At 39.3% G+C, this 26,062-nt stretch overlaps 1 protein-coding gene across 1 annotated transcript in view; it reads right to left on the reverse strand.

Moving 5' to 3' along the window:
- Positions 1-26,062, reverse strand: part of PRIMPOL (primase and DNA directed polymerase) — a 1,324,073-nt gene that overhangs the window by 1,101,112 nt on the left and 196,899 nt on the right. The window contains exon 2 of the mRNA XM_044089849.1: positions 17,477-17,571. Within this exon, the coding sequence (XP_043945784.1) occupies positions 17,477-17,571 (95 nt within the window). The remainder of the gene's footprint in view (positions 1-17,476; positions 17,572-26,062) is intronic.

Consider the following 26,062-nt stretch of genomic DNA (forward strand, 5'->3'; position numbering starts at 1 on the left):
GCATTTAATGAAATTTGCCACCTAGTTTCTCTTTTACCCAATTTTTTACTAGTGTTGCCAACCCTGGGATTAGCCATTATAAGTTCTAAGATAGCGAACTTGAACATATCACGACTAGGACTTTTGACAATATGTCTCTATAATGCATTGGTAATATCTTTTTTTCTAATGCAATAATAATGATCGTAAATTCTATTCCTTAAGCATCTGTCTGTTTTGCCAACATAGAAATATGGACATTTTGTACATTTGGCTAAATAAATTACATGTTGTGTACAACAATTTCCTTTCTTAAATCTTATAGTTTGATTAATGTCTTCCAAAACTAGGGTGGTATCCTCCATTATAACAAAACACTGGTTGCTTGTCCACACTTATGGGTACCACCTTCCCTCTTTTTGTTTTTACTAATAAAGACCTTCCTTTCAAATTTGTTCTTTACATTATATCCTGTATTGTATACAAACACAGGATGCTCACCTAATACCGTGTAAATATTTTCATTGGTTCTCATAATGTTCCAGTTTCCTTCTACTATTTTTTGTATATCTTTGACATGTGTACTGTATTGAAGTATACATGCTCGTTGAAACTTGTCATTTTGATTATTACTAGAAATACTAATAGTGTTCAAAGTTTCACAAGACCCTGTACCTAAAAGGGGTTTATACTTCTTACCCCACTCGTCTTTAACGTATTTGATAGTATTGTTAATAAGTCCAGTAGGGTATCCTCACTTGCTAAACATGCTACCTATTATTGTCTAATTCTTTAGGCATGTCATTGTATTCAGAAGTCATTCTAGCTGCTCTAATACATTGTCTGCTAAATGTGGTTTTCCTATGTATTTTGGACTTGAAACGACCATTTTCCGTGGAAATATAAGTGTCTAGATATGAAATACCTTTTTTATCATAATTATATGTGAACATCAAATATTCACAAGATTGATTAAGGTAATTAAAAAACATTTGCAAATCATTCATAGACCCTTTCCACAGGATAAAAATGTCATCCAAAAACCTAACATAGCTTATATGGGAATAAACCACTATGTCACCTGCTCCCAATCTAGAAGAACTAAATTAGCAAAAATAGGTGCGCATGCAGCCCCCATTGCTACACCATTATTTTGCCTGTGATATTCTCCTTCGTAAAAAATGTAATTGTACTTTAATACAATTTCCATGAACTCCAACATCAACAATACTCTATCCCATGATAATCCAGCAAATTTTTGAATACTTTTACTGAACCGATTCATTCCATCATCTTTAGGAATACACAAAAAAGGTCTACTACATCAATTGTTACAAATGTTAACTCATCTTTACACATATCAGGGGTAAGTCGACTCAAAAAATCCCATGAGTCTGTGACTATGTGGGATATCTTTTTATATATAGGCTTCAACCATGTGTCTAGAACTTTGCCAAATGGAAACGCTTTAGATTTGTTACCAGATATTATAGGCCGAAAGGCAGGGTCTTCTAACTCTTTATGCACCTTCGGTATCCCCATAATAGTGTCTAACACTGGAAATTTCACACTTAAAAAGTTGTACAAGTCAATATCTGTCCTATCATCCAATAGGAATTCTTCTAAATACAGGTCTATTTTGTGGTGTCCTATATTCACTTTATTCAGTGATGAAACTTCATAGTTCCCTGAATTGAGTAATATAGTGTGTATTTTATTAATGTATTCGAAGTTGTCATATAACACCACACCACCCCCTTTGTCTGGTTTGATAACCCTTATTTGATGGTTTTCCTGTATTTCTTTCAAGACTTGAAATTATTTTTCACTTAAATTGTATCGTACCTTTTTATTCTTGCATTTATTCTGAAATACATAGAACTCTTCTGTCACTACTTTGTCATATGTAGCTAAGGTGGCATTCATCGGTGGGGTGAAGGTGCTGATCTTTTTAAATGGCTTTTTAATCATTTCAGACTTGTTCTCCTGAAAGTACAATGCCAAGTTAAGTTTCTGCATATATTGCTTAAATTCAGCTACATAATCAGTTATATCTAAATTGATGTTGGGAACATATTTCATTCCCCTAGAAAATAAGGAGAAATGTTCTTTCTCCAATTTGAAATGGGTATAATTAAATATGCTAAAATCTCCTAAACTATAATGTATATCATTATGTTTGACTATAGAGCAGCTAGAATGACTTCTGAATACAATGACCATGGCTGGAAGCCCGTGGAGGATAAACAAGACTGAAATAATATATTTGACTAGTACAAAGAATACTGTCACTAACACGGTCATAGAATTCTGCACTGGCTCTAACCAAGCAGGTCACTATCTTCAAGGCAAGGTAAAGGGCATTACAGTACCCAAAGCATGAAGTAACCATTGCCAAGTCTGAAAATCTACAAGATATCCGATCTAACTAATGTTTTTCAGATGGAACTGTCTTAACTACTGATGCTTTTTCCTTTCACACCCAGTTCCTTAACCCTAGACACAAACTTACAACCTGTTGCCCCATAAGGTACAAAGGGAAGAGTAGAAGGAAATGTAATGGCCGAACAATACCATAAAAAAACACGGATTATGTCTTTGCTGGGTGGAGTTAAAGTTCATTAAACCTCAGCAAAGGGCAAATGAAGCCAAGCAATCCTCAAGATGTATATATGTGGGACAAATCTAGAGAAGAGTAAAAGCAAAACTAAGTATCATAACCACATGATTGATAATGAAATTAATGGAATATCATAACCACATGATTGATAATGAAATTAATGGAATATCATAACCACAAGATTTATAATGAAATGATCATCATGACCTTCTTATAGTCCAGAAAGTTAACTCGTCACAAAAAAAACAGAAACCCCACACAAACAGAAATCTATGGCAAGGGACTGCCTTTTGTCTCTGCAACCTTACTCAAAAAGAACTATTTAATTTTGCGATAGTAACAGAGAAAAAAATATATATATATATCTCTGAGTGGTAAGGCAGACTAAGCTGCACAACCCGCCAACCAACAAGAAAAGTATAGCCAAATGATAGAATACAACAGAGATTTCACTGGACACAGAACTTATGCGAGTCCTCCATCTTGTAAATAACATAACAGTGGTCCAAACTAAGCTTATGACAACAGTGTACCATTTTATTTAAGGACAGCCATCTGTGCAGACAGCACAGTACTTACAAACACTATACTCAGTGTGGCAGGTAGGTGCAATCTACGATAATCAGAACATACAAAAGCAGTGTTAAAAGATTTGTGTAAATGGGATAAATTCCTCTTTAAAGATAACCACCATGCACAATTTATTGTTCTGGATCTTTAAAAACTGCAGCAGAAAATTAAGTGCATAGTATAATAAGTTTCTCCTGTTTATGAGGATAACATCCATCCATCACCTTCAGGAATCATAACATGCCTTAGGTAAGGAAGAGTGACAGAATGAAAAATTAAATAACTACCAAAGGTCTGTAGCGCATATGAACATGTGAAGTAAAAAAATGCAGTAAGAGGGAGTTACCAGTAAAGGCTGCATGCATGTGACTTGAGTCATCTGACCAAATGTATCTAGTAGATGCATATCATGTCTTCTACCCATTTACTATGCCACTTCTGCGTGTCTTTAACTGTATACACACTTTACATGGTGTCAGATATAACATTAAATTTTACCACCAAGTGTTTCTTTCAACTTATACTGTGTGTAAGAAACTTCTGAAGACAACTTCTTCTAAATGCAATTTCTTCTTTCTCAAAATATTCAAACTGCATCACAGCCATGTGCAATAGCAGCCACAATTGTTTTCTAATTTTTGATACAATACTTGGTGAAAATATATAATCTGCAGCAGTTCTACATTCAAATAGGTTCTGTTACAGTACTTTCACATAAAAATCAAAAGATTACATCTCACAGCTCACTCTTGCAGAGTAATTTAGTTTTTCCACTTTTTATGCAGCTACTTGAAGCACCCATCCTCGATGCTGACAAAATGTTATGTTTTAAAACACATCCGAAGCTACATGTTAATTTGCCCAAAAACTAGAAACTCTGGATTCAAAAGTATGAGCTATATGTCGTCAACAATTGCAGAGAAATCAGAAAAAGTCTGATGTGTAATGGTGCCTTCATATCACAGGTGAGTAAATATTAAAGCACATTTAGCCTCAAAGTTCAGAAAAAGAAGATAAGTCTGTAGTACTGACAGAAAGATTCCAGGTGGAATACAAGTGAAAAAACAATTCTCCACATGAAAGGCATTTAATATTTTTCCCCCAAGAGAACTCAGGGGGTTAAGGATTCAACAAATGCTTATGTAAGTGAGTTTAAAAACAGAAAGAAAAACTATGACTTTGGAGACTTACCTGATTCACTGATAAAAGAAAAAAAAATTATGTGGTATCAAAAGTGATCACATCACAAGCAGGCTATTATAATGGAATCAGACCTTTAACATCTGACAAAGCATTAGGTGCATGGAGTATATGTGAATTTTCAAATAATGATCTTAAAAGGTTTGGTTGAGGAACTGGAAATATGTAAAGCAATGTATGCAGCTGAAAAAAAAAAAATGATTTAAAAAAAAAATATATATATATATATATATATATATATATATATACACACACATATATATATATATATATATATATATATATATATATATATATATATATATATATATATATATATATAGTGACTGCATGATTACAAAGAGGTACTTAGTAATAGAGCTGCTTGGCCTAGCAGTGGTTGCAGATGAAGGAAGCACACTATATGTCTCTTAATCATACCTGTAAGTTGTAAAGTTCTAAAGAAACCTGTGCAGCAAGAACGAGTCAAAAGGAAAGAATAAAATAGAAATGTGTGTGGGCACAGGTGAAATTCATTAAGTAAATCCAGTAGAGTCTTCAGACAGCAGTAACACGTGTAAATAATTTTGGGACTGAAAACCTTGTGAATTAAAAATCTGTCCAAGACCATTTGCTTTAGTCATAGTCATTACACATAAGATCAGCAAGTATATGTGTCGGTTGCATCTAAGCACAGCTAAGGTGTGATTCAGAAACAGCAGCTATGCTTAGGTGCAGCTTTTATAACCAGTTTGAGAAAAACTTATGCAAATGAGGTAGTAATGAGATGTAAATGAGGAATATGTGAAAAATCTGCAATTATCTTGTGCAGATGATTTGTTTTTCCTACCATTAAGCAATTCAGAGATGTTTTTTGATGCACATGTGCGCTGTGCTCAGTTGACTTATAAAAAGCAAATCCACACCTTTTTTAACCACTCTGCAATCCATAAACATGCTTGCTCTCATTGACAGCTTAGTAGTTTCCTTTTCTAAGGTGCAAATTTCAATCATGCTAAAATTTTATACACAAAGCCGCAATTTCTGGCTGAGAAGAAGAAACTATAATAGGCAAAGGCTGACCTATATGAACGTTGCTGAACAGGAAACCTTGGACATGTTTAGAGTGGACAGGGACATAATATGGACTTTGCTGAATTTGTGCATCCCCAAAGTCCCCATCTGTAAGCCATACAGTCTTTCCATACCTGTGGATACCAAGGTATGTATAGCCCTCACTAGGGTCTATATTACAAGACTGAAACTTTAGTTAATCGAATAACTAAAGATCGATCTTGTAATATCGAAACCTAAAAATCTCGAACGGCCGATTTAACCCTGGGAAACACTTCCCTTGGCCACATGAAAAAAAAACTTTAAATCCCAAATCTTCCCCCACACCCCCCTAACTAAATATACCCAACTCCAAGATCGCTCCAAATTGGAGAAAAAGGTCATAATCCACATAATGGCCAAGGGAAGTCTTTCTCTGGGTTAAATCACCCATTCAAGGTTTTTAGCTTTCGATATTACAAGATTGATCTTTAGTTATTCGACTGACTAAAGTTTTAATCTTGTAATATAGACCCCCCCTCACTATACTTGTTACAGGGACATTCCAGAGGGAAAATATGGACATGTCGGATATCTACAGGCTTCTGCCCCAAGGAAAATGCATCAGTTCCTCAACATACTCTTGGCACATTTGGATCAGTATATCCTTTTCTCAGTGTCATCTCACAACCTTGCCAGTACCATGAGTGCCTTCTATGGAATAACACATTTTCCTAAGGCGTTATAGATTGCACGGATGTGGCTTTACAACTCCATCGGAACCATGGGGGGAATGGCTACGATTCCATCAACTGTCGGGTACTTGTGTGATGCATGGGGGTGCGTCATGAACTTGTTATCCCAGCATCCTGGGAGGGCCCATATTTCTTCTACCTGGCATACAAGCTGTTGCTAACCACTGTCATTTCTGTGTGTGTGTGTGTGTGTGTGTGTGTGTGTGTGTGTGTGTGTGTGTGTGTGTGTGTGTGTGTGTGTGTGTGTAGTGGCACAGGTAGTATTGAGTAATCACCCCCCCTCTTTTTTGTTGTGCCCCTGTTTTCCAGTTGAGCAAGTTATCCACTCAAATTGTGGCTAATGACACCAGTCGGTAATTTTCTGCAAGCTGCTAAGGAGTGTTTCACCATTACCCACCTCTCCCAGTCACAGATGGCCATTGTGCAAGTGTTAGGACTGTTTAAAGCTTATTTCCCTTGTTTGGATGTGTTGGCGGGGGGGGCTTCAATATGACCCTGCTACTGTGTGTCCAGGACATGTTCTGCACAACATGGTCATGCACTGGTCTAGTGTGCAACTGCCACAGCCTATCACTTATAGTGGCAGTGCAGCTCCTTCTATTGTTCCTCCCACCAGTGATGATAACGATGGTGGCCAGCTGATAAGCAGTACAATGGCAACCCCCTCTAGCAGGGCTGCGCATAGTATATAGCTGCAAAGACAAACAAGTGGCATCTAGTCTATCATTCTGGGCCATGACATTCATTATGTGGCAGTGGGAAGTTATACATATTATAACTGAAGCACGAAGAGTTACTTGTGGGCTCTTCAGAGTGGTGCATGGTCAATTTACAATGTACAGACATTTCTCCTTATATCAAGATTTATTTTTCATAAAGTATTAAGCCATCATGATTTGTAGAGTGTTAAGAAGTCAGTGGCAGAACTGCTAATTAAACTGTCAGACTTTGATTGAATGGGATATTTTGTGAGTGTTTCACTGCAGTGTCATTTAGAAAGGATTATGAACTTACCTGTGCATAAGAAAACATTACATGCTTTGAAAAAAAATAAAGTCTGTCTTTATTTTTTCTCCTATTGTCTCCTTACTGTTTTTCAGAAACAAGGAAAAAAACAAAGCATTTACCTGGTTTGCAAAAAGACCACCTGGTGAATACTCCGCATGTTTGAGATGTCCAAATTTTCACTTATATTTGGAAGGTGTCATACACAGTATCCACTAAAGATAGTGCAGGTGATGGTCCCACAGACTGTGAGCAAGTGTTACCATGTAAGCTTGATGCTGAGTTGCTCAGATGATGGGATCTGCTGGATACAGTGGAACCTCTTCACACTGACCTAACAGAACTGTGGGACACAGTCCTTGACTGAGCAGTTCTAACACATGTTGTGGAAGTCTGGTAGAGCCTGTCTAACTTCTTTTTCTGCTAATCCACATGAATGCTTGCAGCACTTTCTGGAGAAACGCATGGTGTCTGGCCTACTCATCCACCATGCACGCAGACACTTCCTCATCCACATCCAGCTGTGTTCCCAATGCATTTCTGATAAGTCTTTACTAGTCTGTGCATGGAGGCTAATAGGAATAAAATTAGGCAAACAATCACAGAGACCATAAGATGCCTAGTCGTACACATCTTCAAGAAGATAAACGTCAAAGTTCTTGCCACCCTTACCAGGCACTTCATACTTCTTAACTCCCAAATCTATCAGTGTCTTGCATGATAACCCAAGTGTAAATTTATGTTTGCCCATCCAGTCATCAAAACTAGCCTTAAAAGGTAGCCAAAGTAGTGCTTTGTTTTGTAGTGGCAACTTATTACATTTTTTTAATTTTTTTTTCCTTTACTGACCAGGTTAGTTTCCCTAACCTAGTTACTCTTTTCAAGGGAGACCAAAGATGGTACTTCTACAACTAGGGGAAAAGGTTATCGGGGAACTTCCCCTACTCTTTTTTGATAGGTGCCATGGGATCTTTTACATCCAACTGAGCTACCACCAATTCAGGCAGATGGAGCCTCAGCTTAAAGTCTCATCTGAAGGACAGAACACTCAGGAGTGCATCATCCTCCTTAAGCTGCACTGCTGTGTCACTACTGGAAATAAATTCATGCACCTGGGGTGGGAAAAGAATCTACTGCTTACTGATCTTCCAACACCAAAGCAAAAAGTGTGCTACCTGTTGTGCACAGACACTGACTGCATTGTCCATAGGCTGGGAATGAGCTGTGTTTGCAGCCTATCCCTCCAATTAATTTTGTTTATGTTTATGTGTAGATTTAGGTCCATAGTGTGTGGGTTTGTAAAGACATTGTTTTTTCAACAAAATATGAGGATAAATAGGACTGGAAATTTCATGGATCAAAAAGCTAGACACGGGTCACTTTAGAGTAGCAGATAGGCTACTGAGTTTAAGGAGAGTTGAGCTAATCTTTCAGGATAGTTGAATAGGATAGTTGAAGGACTTAACTTTCAGTGTCAGAAATCTTTGGGCTCATATGAGGTTACTAGGCTAATGGCCCTGGGGGCCTTACAAGCCTAGCCAAGAGTTTATCCCCAAAAAAGAAACCTCAGTCAGCACCTGTTGTCCCTGTCAATGAGGGACAAAGATGGAACCCCTGGGACAAATTTATGGTTTTCCATCCACTCATCAAGGTTGCGCTTGAAGAAGGTCAGCGAGGTGCTCTGTTTGACATGTATGGGAAGTCTATTCCAGAGAGGGGGAATCCTCTGGGAGACAAACCTATCTCACCAGCAGGTTTTGCTGATGTTGCATTTTAGATTTAGGCCTTTCACACAGGTAATGTGCAAGGAGATAGACTTACGGATATGGAGCATCTCTAGTAGGGCAGGGTCCGATATTGCCTTGTAGGTGAGACACAGATCACCTCTGAGCAATGTGTATGATACTGAGTAAAGTCATAGCGATTTGAGCCTATCCACATAGGACAGGTGTTGGAGGTCATGGATTCCCTTTGTGAGGTATTTCTGTGGCCTTTCCTGTTGGTACAGGTGTTTGGAGAGGTACATACCAAACAAAGCGCTATACTCAGTTATGGATCTAATGAGGGAGGAGTACAGAGCGGTAATAACCTCTTTTTTTTCTGGATGCAATTCCTTTACTTATAAGATGAACCAACTAAAAGGCTTTTCTGACCACTGCCGCCACATGATGGTCGAATGTGAGACTGTTGTCAGCCTGAGTACTCAGGTCTCTCATCACGGATTGTGTGTTTAGGGGGTTGCCGTTGATGTGCTAACCAGTACGGGCTGTGTTTTCGCCAAATGGCATTATAATACATTTTTTGCATTTAACTTAAGGCCATGACTTTGGCACCAGTTATTTGTAGCTGTGAGACCCTCTTGCAGTATGTTAACGTCATTTGGGGAGTCAATGACAGCACCCAACTTACAGTCATCTGGAAACGTGGTCAGCCACAGGCCTGGGCCTTTCCAGTTCTATGACAGGTTTGGATTTGTACATACCAAAGGGGTCCAAGGCAATCAATGGTAGGTCTGCTAAGGGAAGAATACCAGGGGAAGGAGGATTTATTTGGTGCTTTGCATCTTTAAGTTAGGGTCATAAGTAATTTGATGTGAATTAATGGTGTTTCTAACAAATAAAAAAAAAAAAAACTCACTCACAGTCACCCAAGAGTCTGAAGGCATGATAGGCACTAAATCCTGGTACAGAGGGAGTTCGGTCATTGCACTGAAACCAGGTCTTAGTAACTACACAAATATGAATGTGCTTGAGTTGCAAGAGAACCTCAAGTTTAGCATCTTTTTATTAAGGCTCCTGACATGGCAAATGGGAGTTATGTTAGCGTGAGTTTTCCAATATGAAGTCTATAGTGACTTGCCAGAAAAACCACCAGAAATCTGGAAAAACTCCGAAAATCTGGACAGCTGAGAGGAATGCCTAGAAGCTTTTTAGCAACTGCTTCAGTTTTGTTACATTTATTAAAAGTGGCAATATATGTTTGGAATAACAAAGTAATATATGTGTTAGGGGCAGTATTATTATACTGTCGCAAGCCCAAAATTTGTGCGTGCATGTGTGTGTGTGTGTGTGTGTGTGTGTGTGTGTGTGTGTGTGTGTGTGTGTGTGTGTGTGTGGGGTGGATTAAATCAATCCAAATACTACCCCTGCAACTCAGCGGATAGCCACTAATGAATGGATATGTGACTGGCTACTAGTTCGGTCAGTATGCATCTGGTGGAGGAGTAGTATACAGTGCTGGACAAAATGTCTGAAGGTACCCATCCTGTAGCACATCTGATAATCCTAAACTCAATGGGAGATATGTTGTTTACTGTTGCACACACCCATAGCATACATCTGAATCTCCAGAGCAAGAAATCTGGACAAAGCCAAAAATAATGGTGGCCCAAAGGCCCAAAAATAGGGACAGATTTTAAATATTGCTCCCGTAAACTCAGATAGTTTCTAGAGTCACAGGTTTTGCATTATTATGTATTTTTCAGAGGGATATGAAGTCTGAAATTCAAATGTCTGCCATTACTTATTATTATTGTTTTGATTTTTGAAACTTCACACTTGCTAAAAAGTTGGAAGGAATCGTGAACCAGACTCAGCTAATCAACAGGGGTGCAGATTAGTTATTCTGTTCATTCCAAAATGCCTGACAGTTCATGCTGTTCTTTCTGTAACACATGTGGCTGCAGTAGCTAATGGATTTTGTTTCTTGTTAGTTACGTTTCTGTTTTACTTGCAGTAATTTACTCTGCAGTTAAAATGTCACAGGTGAGGTGTAGGCTTGATTCTTTACAGAAAACAAAAAGTAAGTAATTGAGTTAAATAGATATTTGTTGTGAATCGTGATCATTGTGTCCTCCTGACTTGCAGATATGCTGGGTATTACAGTAGACACACTGGGAAGTACGTTTTCTGTTTGGGAGTTAAGCATGCTGCTGTTATGTTTTGTTTTTAAGAATGTTCAGTGTGCTGTTATGTTTTGTATTAATTTTTTTGTTTAGGTATGTAATGTACCTTGTTATTACTATTACACCATTTACTTTTGGTAATTGCACGTATCGTGGTTTCTGTACTGTGACAACTATCTCATTATTTTTGAGAAAGTGGGCTTGCAGGAATTTTGCATGTTTAACATTCACTCCGTGCTTTATGTATAGATCACCATCCAGTCTTTTGCATTCTTTATGTCTCTATCAATCTGTGAGAGAATGCATAAGGGAAGTTTATCTGGCATTTATGCTATTCGACTGATTGTATACTCAGATCCCAGATCTTGATACTTCACTGTATTTGATGCTGATGTTTGACATTGGTGAATGCGGGTGTGAGTGTGACTTCAATCTTCATGTTGGTATCTCACAATCCTATTGGTGTGGGTAGGTTTACATTATTATATATGCAAATTCAATGTTAATCAGTGTTCTGATTTTTTGGCCAGTTGTACCTACTTTTCATGGCCATGTGTCTGGATTTTTGATGTTTCAAGGTTGAGAGGTATGGTCTATGGTAGTAAATACCGATTTCCTCTGTCCAGGAGGGACATAGGTACCACCCCAGGAGTGAATTTGCTGTCATCCATCCATTGATCTATGTTGCGTTTGAAGAGGGTCAGGGAGGCTCTGTTTCATGTGAAGTGGAAGCTTGTTCCACAGAAGTGGCAGTATCTTGGCAATGTATCTATCTCTCCAGCATGACCTGTTCATGTCAGAGGCTAGGTTAAAATCCCTGGAGTGAGTAACCCTCATGCAGTTTGATTTATAAATGTGCCACATTATCATCAAGGCCAGTTCCAAGGCTGCCCTGTAAACCAGGCACAGGTCACCCCCTTAGCAATCTGTAGGAAACAGAATACAGTGACAGGGCTTTCAGTCTTTCCGCGCAAGACTTGTTTTGTGTACCATGTATTATCAGATGGCAACAGCAGTGAACATTTGGTAATCTTATGACACTTACTACACTGCTGAACAATAGGTGCAGGTACCCCACAACAATCGAAGCCAACCAGTCTCAGAGTAAAATGAACATCTTTATTCAGTACTTTCTTTACTGAATAAAGATGTTCATTTTACTCTGAGACTGGTTGGCTTCGATTGTTGTGGTGTACCTGCACCGATTGTTCAGCAGTTGAAACTTTTTTTGGGTCTTTGCAGGTAGTTTATCCCTAGAGAACTCTTTTTTGGATTACACTTACTACACTGCCTTAAAACCCCTAATGAAATCAGACTAGCCAAAGAAGGGGTGAGAGTAGACTGCTGAGCCCTGTTGCCAGAAGGTGGAAAACTAGTGATTGCACAATACTCTGTGTTGGAGACATACTGCTATACGAAATCCTAAAGATTTATGGATAAAGTATTTAAGATGATACTTTCTGTTAGTTTGGAGGATTGATATATGTGTACAACCATACTGCACATGAAGATCATAACTTCATTGTCCCTAGCCTCCACCATGCCCATGCAATGGTGAAATTCCACACATTTACCCCTTCTGTACTCTAGCCCACTCAACATGACTCTTGGTGGAAGTAGCCTGGGCCTGAATTATGTCACAGCACACCTACTGCATGGCAGCCAAGGTCTTGCCTGCCTCTGGAGCTAACTATGAAATATGTCTTTGCCTGGCACCTCTATGTACATGTGTGACAGGAGGTACTGCTACCTCCAAAAGGGTAGTCTCTTCATCAAGGGGTCCAGGCTGTGCACAAGAAACAGGTGTTGAGGTACATGCTGTCCCTGCCCCCTCATGAAATTTTATTTCCTCATTAAGCTGAGTATGCGAGTCTCTGGCAATGCCTATATGGAGTTATCCGCATATTGTGCAGTAGACAGCCCTGCATGCCACTGTCCTCAGGTTATGCCATGAGTATATGAGAGTTAATGAAATCATTGACAGACATTTTGCTGTCAACATCAGCCTACTGTGCTGAAGTAATCAATGTGGTTGCTTCCAGTGCTGACCCTATGAAGAAATATGTCCAGATGTGGCTAATGTGACCTGTGACAGAATAATGTCTAAGTAAAGGTAAGATGCCCACACTTACCATGCAATGTCTGAGCATGTGATGCTCTGGATGCTGATGGTGTACCTGACAATGAAACATGTTACAGTTATATGTACACGGGTATCATTCCAAGTACATCCAAGTAGACATTAATTAAAGCCAGACAAACACTAACCTTCCACACTGCCTGAATGTGGTTGATGTGGGAGTCTGAAAGTACTGGTATAGACATTACTTTGGATGATTCCTGCAGTAGTTTCATCTGCATTAAAGTCTTCATTCCTTATAGAGAGGGAAGAGATTACTCATCTGGTGTTAAAGGCTGGTATGTGTACAGCTTACTCTTTATCCTGGCATGCCCCACAATGCCATTAGCTCTTTTCCTGTAATGGGCCAAACTGTAGTTCCTTCCCCCTACACATGTATGCCAGCCACTACATGATCCCATGCCTTAGTTCTTTCTGCCTGTTTTGCCCCCCCTTTTCCAAAGCAATATTTCCCACACATTCTCAGTGCATCCATGAGGATGTGATTCTCCTCTGGAATGAAACTGTCTCTCCTGTGTTTTGCTGCCTGCCACTACAGCATTTTGTAACCTGCAAATACATACTAGCAAAGAATGATACAGTCTTCTTCTATGTAACTTAAATAATTTCTGAAATATGCAATCTTTTCATTAATCAAAAGTTGAATAACTACAGTGATACATTAATTATGACTTCTGGGTTTGTCTTCCTTTGATGTATAGTCTAGGCTTTCTTCTGCTGCAGTATGAGTGAAACTGTGCATAGTGAAACTTAGGCCTATAAGGGCTTGTTGTAAGGATGTGATTCACTGACTATTAGAATGTAATGCATTTTACTTCTTAGTTACAGGATGGCTGGTTGTGGTCCATTGTCAGAAGCCAGTATCCGTACTAAGCACCTGCACATATCTAACACAGATGTAGACAGCACTGATTAAGGTTCCTTACATCTCCCAGAACTTTATAGTTATGAGCATACAACTATTACAACAATTCCTGCCTTATGAGTATATAAGATACTTATCTTGGATAGATCACAGTAAAATACAGTGATGACTGCCTTTTTCTAATAATTCCAAATTATCCCTGATGATAATAAACCCCTGAAGTTAATTTGTGCTTTCCCCCAACTTTTGCATAAATGTGGAGCCCAGTGTTGTTTAAAATGGAAGACAGCAGCAGGCTGGTGTAAGGTGTGGCTGATTTACGACCTTCTCATATAAATGAGGCTCAGCCATGCTAAACTCTGTGAATCGCACCACAGCATATATAAAACTGCTCTCTTTAACGCAGCTTACTGTGAACAAGCGGTGCTTTGCTCATGTATACACACGAGCCATGTGAGCTTCAGTTAAAATGTAGCATGTTATACCTGTGTATGTAGTCTATGCATTCCTATGCCTGTCTGTGCCCAGCCTTCTCACAGGTGATTTCTATGCCAATGACTCAAAAGGGCCATTTTAAGCCTAACCATGCTTAACAAGGATAATGGACAGGTTATGATACCACTCATTTTATAGGGGGTATACCTTGCTCCAAGAGTGAACCAGCATTTACATGGTTCTTCTTTGCAAAAGGGACAAAGGCAGCAGACCAGGGTAAATTTATAATTCCCCATCCACTGATCAAAGTTGTGCATGAATATGTGCAGGGAGGTACTTTGCATCACATGGATGGGATACATGACACAAGCAAAGGGTTAAAAATCAATGTGGAAAGGGATGATAATGATGAAGTGGGGGAAGGAGAGACTAGGATTTTGAGTGCAAGTCCTTAAGGAGAATAACAGCAGCCATATAGAATATTGCATTCATTAAGTAGCAGAATGTATTGTAAGAACTAAACCAACACAGGAACATAGGAAAATGATTTTTTCAAGAGGGATGACTACAAGTAGGGATACAAAAAACAGTTAAGGATGGCTGGAATTTACTGCAGAAAACTGGTAAAGAAAGCAAAGTAATGATAGCAAATAACTGGAAGGAGAACGGTAGTAGAGTGGGATGAGGTCAAGCAGAAGTTTGAACTGCCTTCCCTACCAGGGACTGATGTCAGAGTATAGGCAAAGAGAAGGGATTAGGGAATTTAAATTGAAAGACCAACTCTGGTACAGTTTTAGTCATGTGTAGAATGGTTAGCTGCTTTTAAAAAGGGATAGTTAGTACGCCACATAAAATAATGCATGATAACTATAAGAATCAATCACAGGAGGTTAGAAAAGATTGGGAAGACAGACTGGAAAGGCAACTTGCATATGAACAATGAGAGAACATCTGTATGTCTCCCAAGTATGCAACAAAGTCCATAAGGTTTAGGATTTTTGCTTGGAAATCTTTGGATAGATATTTGTATACCCCAAGCAGACTTCCCAGAATTTTCCCCAGGTATACAGCAAATGCCGAATATGTGATGGGAGAGACAGATGCAATTGGGAACTTGTTTTTGGGGATTATAAAGTTTTGGCAGATTTTAAAAATTCTTTACACAACACTCAGTTAGAAATGTTGGGGATCAAACAGCTGTAACTACATAAATGATTCATTTGAGCTCTGACATAGGATTTGAACTGCCCAGACTTAGTAAGGTATTACTAAATGTAATGCTATTGGCCGCCACAAAAGCAATTGGTAGAAAATGTAAATCTAAATCAGATGTAATTGAAGTACTGAATATTGTACATGGGGATAAAAGAACTGGAGGTGGGATTTTACAAAAGGGAAGGAGCAAATCACAGAGAAATAAATGAAATTTGAGGGAATAATACATGCAAAATAATGTGAGAGGTTAGGATATGGCAGGAGGGTATTGCCCCCCTCCCCAACCAAAAGATGTTTTCGTTGCTTTTTAGAAGACAAGTGTTTCAGCATTTGATAATGTCAGCCTGATCTTCTGAAATTTTTTGTTATGGTGTTCGACTATCTGAAATAGATCTAGGTGCTCCTATGTCTTAAGTGATAATTTATTAAAACTGTTTAAAAAATAAATTGATTAAACACATAACATATCAAATTTGCTTTAAACCTAGATGGCGAGTGATTCAATATAACAACAAGGGAAAGAGTTTAGAAAGGGGTAAGTAGGTCACTGCTGAAGTAATCCCAGCTTTATGATATACAAAGCCCAAGGTAACAATAAATCTCCATGTTCTTGACACAAATGCAGAGCATACTGCCAGTGAATGGGAGCAACATAAATTCAAGAAAAGAAATTAACCCGAAATTAGCAAGTGAGATTCGGTAGGCCCTTTCCAATGTCTATCACACAAGGTGATCTATAACATGCTTATATCATGTGGGAATTATTACCACTACAGAAACGTGCAGGAACTTGATTTTATAATGTTCTAAATTGCAAAGGTGGGATTTGCCCAAAGCAACTTTTCATGACTTAATTCATATAATACTGAAAAAGTTCAGCCCAAAGTTTTTTCCACTCAACCTTCAGGATAATGGAACAGCTGGCATTTTCCCTAAGAAATAAACAAAGGACAGAGGAGTTTGCTTTATTTCACACTACAGTGAATTAAACAGGTCCACTGCTTTGACGCTGCAAGTCAAAGACAAAGCAGTGCAAGAATGCCTGGCAGTTAACTTATACACTGTCAAACAGGAAGTGTGGGATGCTTATACCATCATCGTTAAACTCATTTATTTGTGGTGGACTGATGCAAAGAACTTGGAGAACAACAATATGCATGCATTTACTGAGATGCACTCCAAGAGGAACAGACATTTACTATAATAATAGTAATAAGACTAAAAACAACAATAAGAACTGCATGAAAGGGTGAAAAAATCTCAACAGAGAAATAATTACTTTAGAAGCCTGACTAAAATTATTTTTTGCAGCTTTCTCTGCGACAAAACTGATAGCAGAGAACAAAGTATCACTAAGGTGATACAACAGGCATGAATAAATGCATCTCAAGAATTGCACAATACCAATTCAGTAAGATAATAAATGTTAGGAACCCTGTCTATACTCCACTGAGATACAGTCATTAAATGGAGATTACTAATGATAAAAAACACAGTACTAAAGACTCAGCACATTCTATTTCCCTAACGTGAACACATCATCACACTGTAAAAACACTTATCTGGCTTGCAAAGTGACCTGCGTGCTTTTAGTAAACTGCTGCCCTGAACAAAGATGACAACTTTCAGAATTTCACTGCTACTAACACCAACTGCCTGCTGTTGTTTACACAGATGCTAGTTATTTTGTATTTGATTTAAGACAGTTCTATTAATTCTGCTTTCCATTGTCTCTATACAATACTATGGTACTTACTGGTAATAATGCCAGAATTCGGTGTATGTTGTTACAAGGTAGAATCTTTTTCCAGTTTCAGTGTCTTTAGTCTCCAAGGCAAAAACATGAACATCCTTCAAAAACATACAGTTCACATTACTGTTATGTCTTATTTTATACATATGGTTTAAAAGTTGTATTTTAAACATTTCAAATAGAGGAACTGGTTTATTCAAGACCATTGGTTTGATAATCAAAACACTGTGCAAAAGCATGAAAGTCTACAAGACATCCTAACAAAGTGGAAAACCACTGTACAAGTGAATCAAAACATTAAAGCAATTCCGTAAGTATATGACTGTAATAACACATCTTAGAAAAAGACTCATGCAGCACTGGATAGCACAAGATGGTTTAATACAATCTATTAACGTACATCAAAGGTTTTTAACCTAGTAACAACGAAGTGAGGAGGAGCACCCTTAATCCACAGCAGCAGCATATACAAGTAGGAATCGCAGAATGTCATTCAAGAGCTACTTTAAATCTTAGTGGTTCAGTGCTGTAATTTTATTTATTTATTTATTTTATTTTACATTTGTTGACCGGGCTAGTCTAACTGGATACATGTCCATTTTCAGTAGAGGCCCGGGGAGATAAGCTCCAAGACAGAACAATGAAAACAACAACATAACAAATAAGCACCATTAAAGAAAAATCATATTTACAATGCATATTACAGGTTAACACAGTAAATTCAGCAGTGCAGAATGCAGGCATAACATAGCATACTGGTACAATATATGATGTTTTAGAGGGAGATAGTATTGTGGTTAATAAGGAAGGAATCACAGTTTATGAGTAGAAAGGGTAAAGTATGAAGAGACACATAACTAGTCAGGCTTAGTACAGGGGCATAACCAGTGTGTTCTGAGGAACACTTTCAATTTGTTTTAGAAGAGTGACAGTGTGGGAAGTGAGGAAAGTTCACTGGGGAGGAGATTCCAGGCTTTTCCAACAGTACTAGAGAAGAGGGAGTCGCCAGCCTTGTTGCTTGGTTTAGAGGTAAGTACTAGAAGTTTGTGAGAAGACCTTAAGGATTTCAGATTTTTATAGGGGGTGATTGTGGCTAGAATAGGAGTTTTGGAAGGTTTATAAAGAGTGTTGTGGGTTGATGGAATTTAATCAGGTTTTGTAGTTCCAGCCATCCCAGCTGCTTTATATTAATGCAATGGTGGGTTCTAAATGGGTTGCCTGTAGCAAATCTGGCAATGATATTGCAGGACATTTCCAATTTGCTGAGGTTATTTTTAGATACCTTAGTAAAAATGGGTGAGGCATAAAGAAGTGTGGAGATTAGATGAGTGTGAGCTATAGTGGTTTTAGCTGTAAGTAAAAGGAAGGTTTTAATATTATGGAGAGAGCCAAGTTTTTTGTTGACAGTTTTTATAGCATTGTTGATATGGATTGTGTTGTCCATTACCTTACTTGGATAGAAGGAAGTTTCTTTGCTCACCAGTCGGAGTGGGGAGCCTTGAGCAGCCTACCTGTCCCTGTAGGAAGTGACCTCAGCACAAGACGCTATAGTAATTGGTTGTTTTGGACCATTTCTAGCTCACTGTTTAAAATCCGCGTTTGCACGGCTTTGCGCGGTTGTGCACATAGCGCAGCGCCGGTTAAACTTTTAATGGCTCCGCCAAGTCTGCTCTTCAAATTTTCCCTTAAGGAAGCTCTACTCTTAGTATAACCAGACTACTCGCTATATTATAAGCCTAGCACTTGTTCTCAATACGTCTCTACTAAGTAAGCACTCTCATACTAAGTAAAGCAGTACATCTACTTACCACCCCTGTGAATATCCACTTCCCTTAAAGGTACAGCGCTCCCTTATACTGTTCTAGCATGTCAAGTGGTAGATTAATGGCGTCGTCTCCAATTCAGCTGGTCAATCTGGGTATCTTGAGACAATGCTACAATTGTCTCATGTACACAGACAACCCTCTCCTCCTCCCAACAAACACAAATACATGTGAGAGATGCAACTATATAGCCAAACTGGAGGCTGAACTCTCTCAACTCAGGGCTGGCATGACCAGACAGGAGGAGATGGCAACCACACACACAACAATCCCAGTCCCACATAGACCTACCACAACTGCAAACCAAACACATAAAAGCACAAAGACATACTTGGAGGCTCTAATAAAAAACTTACCAAAACAATAGAGGCTCCCAAAGCAGACATCCAAAAATCCACCACCTCAAAACAAAACACATGCAACACATACTTCAATAAATCAGTGTGTCAACCAATCACAGCCCTTAAGGCCAAACACCTTGCCTGATACACTAGTAATAGGTGACTCTATAGTCAGACACACTGATGTCCCGCTGACCAGGCTGAACAAGGAGAAGGTGACTGTGAGCTGTCTATCGGGAGCTAGGATCCGCCACATAACACACACACTCAAGTCACTCCAAAGCAGGTACAAATATGACTCCGTCATTGTCCATGCTGGTGTGAATGACCTGAGATGTACTTCCCTGGACTACATGAAAAGAGACATAGAGGAGCTCTCCGATTATGTAGCCCAGGCTGGTATGACCCTGACCCTGAGCAGCATCTTGCCCTCACCAAGAATGATACCACAATACAAAGACAAGATGATCAGCTTTAACAATTGGCTCAAGTATTGGTGTCATTCTAAGGGGATCCAATGTCTGTCTGCCTGGGATGACATGTTGGACAAGCCACGCTGCTTCGCAAGGGATGGCTTACACCTGTCACCACTGGGCTTCCGGATATTGGCTAAGGCTCTTGCCACCCCCATAGTGCCTTTTTTAGGCAAGGCTCAAAAGACAAACCTACCTCCTTAGAAAACAAAAATGGAAAAAAACTAAGGGTAATGCTGCTCAACGCCAGAAGTCTAAATCTCAAGATACAGGCACTTGATGCACTCCTCAGCATGGAGAACATCGATGTCTGTGCAGTAATTGAAACCTGGTTCAAGGCTCCTGAGAGCACCCCAGCGCTACCAGGCTATACCTCGTATCATGCTTTTCGGCCCCAAAACCCGGGCCAAACCACAAAGGGGGGGGGGTGTCCATATTCATCAAGGACACCCACACCTCCAGGTTAGTAGCAACACATTAAGCATCAGAGACCATACAGGTGCAACTAACCATAGGCAAAACTGCTATACAACTGGTAGCATGTTATAGACCACCCTCCCAATCTCAAGAACCCCACTCAGCCTTCCTGAAGACATTGGAGGATATGAATGTATCACAAAATACCATCATACTGGGAGACTTCAACTACCCAAACATAGATTGGGTACATTATTCTAGCCCTAATACCCTAGCTCAAAGGTTCCTGGAATTCATAAATTCAAATGCACTGGAACAACTAGTCACCTCTCCCACTAGGGGAGATAATATACTAGACCTGATCATCACAAACATGGGGACAAAATGTTCCACACCAGAAGTATACCCCTCACTAGTGAGATCTGACCACAAACTAATCACCCTGGATATACATATCCCACCTCCACCCTCAGCACAAAAGACCACAGTGAAAAACTTCTCAAAAGCAGACTTCACTCTTCTTAAGACTGAGATGGTATCCTTTAAGCCCACTGTGCCAGTGGATACCACATCCCACAATGCCAAATCCTTCACAAATGCTTTCTATGGACATCTCCAAGAATGCATGGATCATGCAATCCCAAACAAATCCAAGTCCCTCTCCACCAAAGGTAAGCGTCCTGTCTGGTGGACCTCAGCCATAAACAAATTGTATAACAAAAGAAGGAAGCTACTGCACGTCAGAGCAAAATCCCATGAAGGGAAGACATCTCTGATCAACATTAGCAGAAAACTACGTTCTCTCATAAAAACATCCAAGGCCAACGTTGAGAGAAAAATCGCTAAGGACACTAAAGATAACCACAAAGCCTTCTTCAGCTATGTTAGAAACCTGGCGGAAACCCTCAGATATGCTCAGAGTTGGTTCACAACAACAAAAATACACTGAACCCACAGATATTGCCAACATTCTGGCTGACAGGTTCAGTGCAAATTTCTCCTCCTTCACCCCCAAAAGAAGAAATACTTATCCCAGCTGAATGTAATCTCCTGTCATCTCAGATGTCCAAGTGAGAACCGCCCTAAACAAAGCAAAAACACAGCATCAATGGGACCTGGCGGTATCCCGGGTTGCGTGTTCGTAAACTCAAGAGGAGCTAAACCCACACATAAAAATGCTATTTAACCTTAGCCTTACTTGGGATATGTACCTGAACACTGGCGTACAGCAACAGTGGTCCCACTCCACAAGGGGTGCCTCTACAGACCCTGGAAACTACCGCCCCATAAGCTTAACCAGCCTGGTCTGCAAAGCTATGGAAAGAATCATTATGGAACTCATAAACAGAGACATAGGGGACCTACAGACACTTGACCCCACCCAGTTCGGCTTTGTAAAGGGCAGATCCTGCCTTTTAAACCTGGTTGACTTTTTTGAAACAGTCACTAGAGCCATTGATGAGGGCAAAGCAGTCCATACAGCATACCTGGACTTGGCTAAGGCCTTCGACACAATACCCCACTCAGGCATCATAGATAAGCTCAACAGCTTAAAAGTAAACCCTTATGTCACTAGATGGGTTGCAAACTGGCTAAAGGCCAGAATCCATAAAGTTAAAATCGGTGGAGCAATGTCAGACTCAAAGCCAGTAACAAGTGGTGTCCCACAGGGATCTGTCCTGGGACCCCTCTTGTTCGGCATTTATTTCTCAGATGTTAAAGCAAATATGGGAGGGCTGTGGCTGACAAAGTTCGCAGATAACTGCAAACTAGGCGCCATAGTCGATACACCAGCAGACACAGACATCCTACAAAAAGGCCTCACAGAAACGGACAACTGGTGCCGGAGTCACGGCCTTAAACTAAATGCCAAAAAATGTATAGTCATCCCCTTTGGGAAAAACAAAGTACCCACAAATTATCACACAGACAGCAACCCACTGAGTACAAAAAAAGTAATCAGAGACCTAGGGACCCAAGTCGACAGCGACCTCTCATTTGACACCCACGTTGCCAAAGTGGTTAGAAAAACATTCTACCTTGCACACCTCATCATGAAGGGATTCACGTCCAGATCCAAGGATGTCATTGTATCCCTATATTCCTCCCTCATCAGACCCATGATTGAGTACAATGCCCCATTTGGTATGTGCCTCACCCGGCATTTGCAACAGCTGGAGAGACCACAAAAGTACCTCACCAAGAGGATCAAGGGTCTCCAACATATGTCTTATTCTGCCAGACTAAAGAAACTTCAGCTCTATTCAGTAGCATACCGCCTGCTCAGAGGTGATCTCTGCCTGACGTACAAGGCCATGTCCAATCAGGATCTGATGGACATGCTCCACCTCAAAAAATCCAAATCCATCAGGACCACGAGAGCTAAAGACTTAAACCTCGGCACAAGTATGAATAGGACATGCTGGTGGGATAGATTCATAACCCAGAGGCTTCCCATGCTTTGGAACAAGATCCCAGTTCGTATTAGGCAGAGCCCCTCACTGACTCTCTTCAAGAGAAATCTTGATGAGTGGATGGGAGATCGTAGGTTTACCCCAGGGGTCACATCTGTGTCACTGCTAGACAGGGGCACAGTAAACTAATTCTATTATATAAGGGGACCTTCATTGTGTCACTACTAGACAGAAGCACAGTATTCTAAATTTATTCTGTACATTTCTTGTACCATTTCATGGGGTGGCAAAAGCCGCATCACTATGGCTAGGCTTACAAATGCCCCAGGGCAGATAGTCTAGTACTAAACTATGAAACTATGAAACTATGGATATCAAAGGTCAGATTGTTGTCAATAGTAATACCCAATAGTTTGGTGGTAGGGTCTGGTGATATAATAATTTTATTGGTAGAGATAACTGAGAAGTCAAGAGGAGAGGACTTGTGGGTAGAAGAGAAGAGGAGGAGTTTAGTTTTTTGGGGGTTTAGGGGAAGGCACATCTGTGTGAACCATTGTTTAACTGTGTTAAATACTTTCTGGGTAAAAGAGTGAAGTTCAGAAGAGGAAGTGGCTGAGCATATCAGTGTGGAGTCGTCAGCATATTGTATGCATGTGGCTTGGGGGGTGGCAAGCTGAAGGTTATTAATAAATATGGAAATAAGTAGAGGTCCTAGGATGGACCCTTGAGGGACACCAAGGTTAATGGGCAGGAAGGTGGATAGAGACTTGTGCCACAGTACGCCCTGTTGTCTTTTATCTAGGTAGGACTGGAACCACTTTATGGAAGCTGTATCTAATGACAGAGATTTAAGTATTTTGATGAGAATCTGGTGATTTACCATGTCAAAAGCTTTAGACAGATCAATAAACAGTGCTGAAGAAAGCTTGTTAAGGTTGCGGTTTTTATTGATACAATCCATGAAGGAAAGAAGGGCAGTGGTTGTGCTATGTGAAGGTCTGAATCCATGTTGACAGTTGGAAAGTAAATTATTTTGTGTTAGATGGTCAAGTAGTTGTCTATGAATGCATTTCTCCATGATCTTTGCCAAAGGAGAGAGAAGGGCAATGGGGCGGTAGTTGGAGAGTTCAGTGGAGTGTCCACCTTTATGGAGGGGGATAACATGGGAAATTTTCCATAAGCTAGGGATATGACCTTCGGTAATAGTTCTATTGATCAGTAATACTTTGATTAGTCAATGGATTTATATATGGAAAACAATATCCTTACTATGAAAAAAAGAAAATAATCAAAGCCACTGCATTTGAAAAGTCCGCATACTGAAATACATACAAATGAAAAAAAAAATAATAAAATAGTTGCTTAAATTGATTAATAAAAAGACAAGAAACATTTTACAGTTTTCTAAGAAGACTATGTCCTTCTGAACTCATCATGAGGAGGCCTATGCCTCTGACACACCATACCCATACATACATTTAGCGCTACAGTCATACAATTGGGTGGAAGGCAGTAACTCCATTAATTAATTGCACCATTAATTAAATGCATTCTGCCTTAACATCACAGCATCTCTGCATATTGATAGATAGCATTTTGCTGGGGATATCTTTTGACTTGGGTACTTTGTTCTACCTGAGTTTGTTTAAAGTGACCTCATTAAAACCCATGTTCCAGGAGTTATCTGCTTCTGGAAAACAAAAGTAATCCGAAGTTTTGACATCCTGAAACAAAAGTAAAGATGAAGAAGACCACTGCAAAGGAACACTAAAGACAAAATGCCCTGATGTATACCTCTACCAAACAAAGCCTTATATGGGAATGAAGATCCTGGCTATAGTATTTTATAAAGTTGTGCAGACATAGCTAACTGACAATCTCATAAATGACAGATGTGGACATCTACAGAAAATATGTGCACTAGAAACAATCACTCTTCTAGCCAAATGACCCATTACAGCTCTAGCCAAGGATCTACTAGCTTAACAGCAGCAGAAAAGTAAGTGGGCAAGCCATTCAGAAATATTTAAGTTTGATGGGCAAGCCACTCAGATTTAAGTTTGGTCACCAGATTAGTCTTTCAAAGAAGAACACAGAAGATGAATATCTGGTCTGCTTGTGCAAACTACAAAATATTCAAATGTAAAGATACAAATGAAAGCAAATATCAAAGGTGTATAGGTTATACTCATCACATTCTAGGCCCATAAAAGAAGATGAGGTTATAAACTGATAAAATTAAGGACACGTTCTTCTGATGACAGCAGGTGTCATTTTGACGGAAGCCCAGCCCTCACAGAAAATTAGAATAAACACTGAGTAAATGCAATCAGAAACATTGAAAAAAGGTGAAAAAATTCAGTGTTGAGGACCCTCGGTATTTTAAAATTGTTGTAAAGGAAGAAAGGAATGGATGAGTAGAAGTGTTAGTGTATAACTCATTTAATATCAAACTCCATTCAAATCAGCCCTCAGATATCAAGGGAAGGGAAGACTTAATGCAAGAGAAGACCGATAAAACAAAAGTTACGGTATTTTTGATGTTATGTATATTACTCCAGACTAGGAGATTGCTACCTGATACACTGACTTGCTTTAATGAAAATCACTCTGAAAAAAATTACTATCAAGTAGTTTCATTACAATTTGGCAAAACTAATCTAATGATGACAGAGTCAATGAGTGCCTAGTACTGGATTTCTCACACCTAACAAAGGATTCTATAACAGTATGCAGCAAAACTAGTACTCATGATACTCCTGGAATGGATACTAGCCAAATTTTAAACCACTACTAAAACAGAAGGAAAAACAACAAACCACTTGAGTGGTCATAACTATACACACCTGATGTATGGAAGACTCTCCATATACCAATAATACTAAACTCCATCAGAAATGGAATTCTATAAAAGTTGTTGGAGACTACTGGATACAAACTAAGCAGCCTTAATAATATACCACAGATTAACATTGCTCTTTAATACTATACTATAGTCCTGGATATATACATCAAGATTAATCAGGTTAAAAGAATGGTACCATTCCGTGAATAAGTAAAGCAGTAAAAAAACACATGGCTAAAAGAAACAATGAACAGGGTGCACAAGAAGCTTAGTACC

Source organism: Protopterus annectens, chromosome 12.part0 (assembly GCF_019279795.1).
Source record: "Protopterus annectens isolate FY-2018-M chromosome 12.part0, PAN1.0, whole genome shotgun sequence".
NCBI classification, from domain to species: Eukaryota; Metazoa; Chordata; order Ceratodontiformes; family Protopteridae; genus Protopterus; species Protopterus annectens.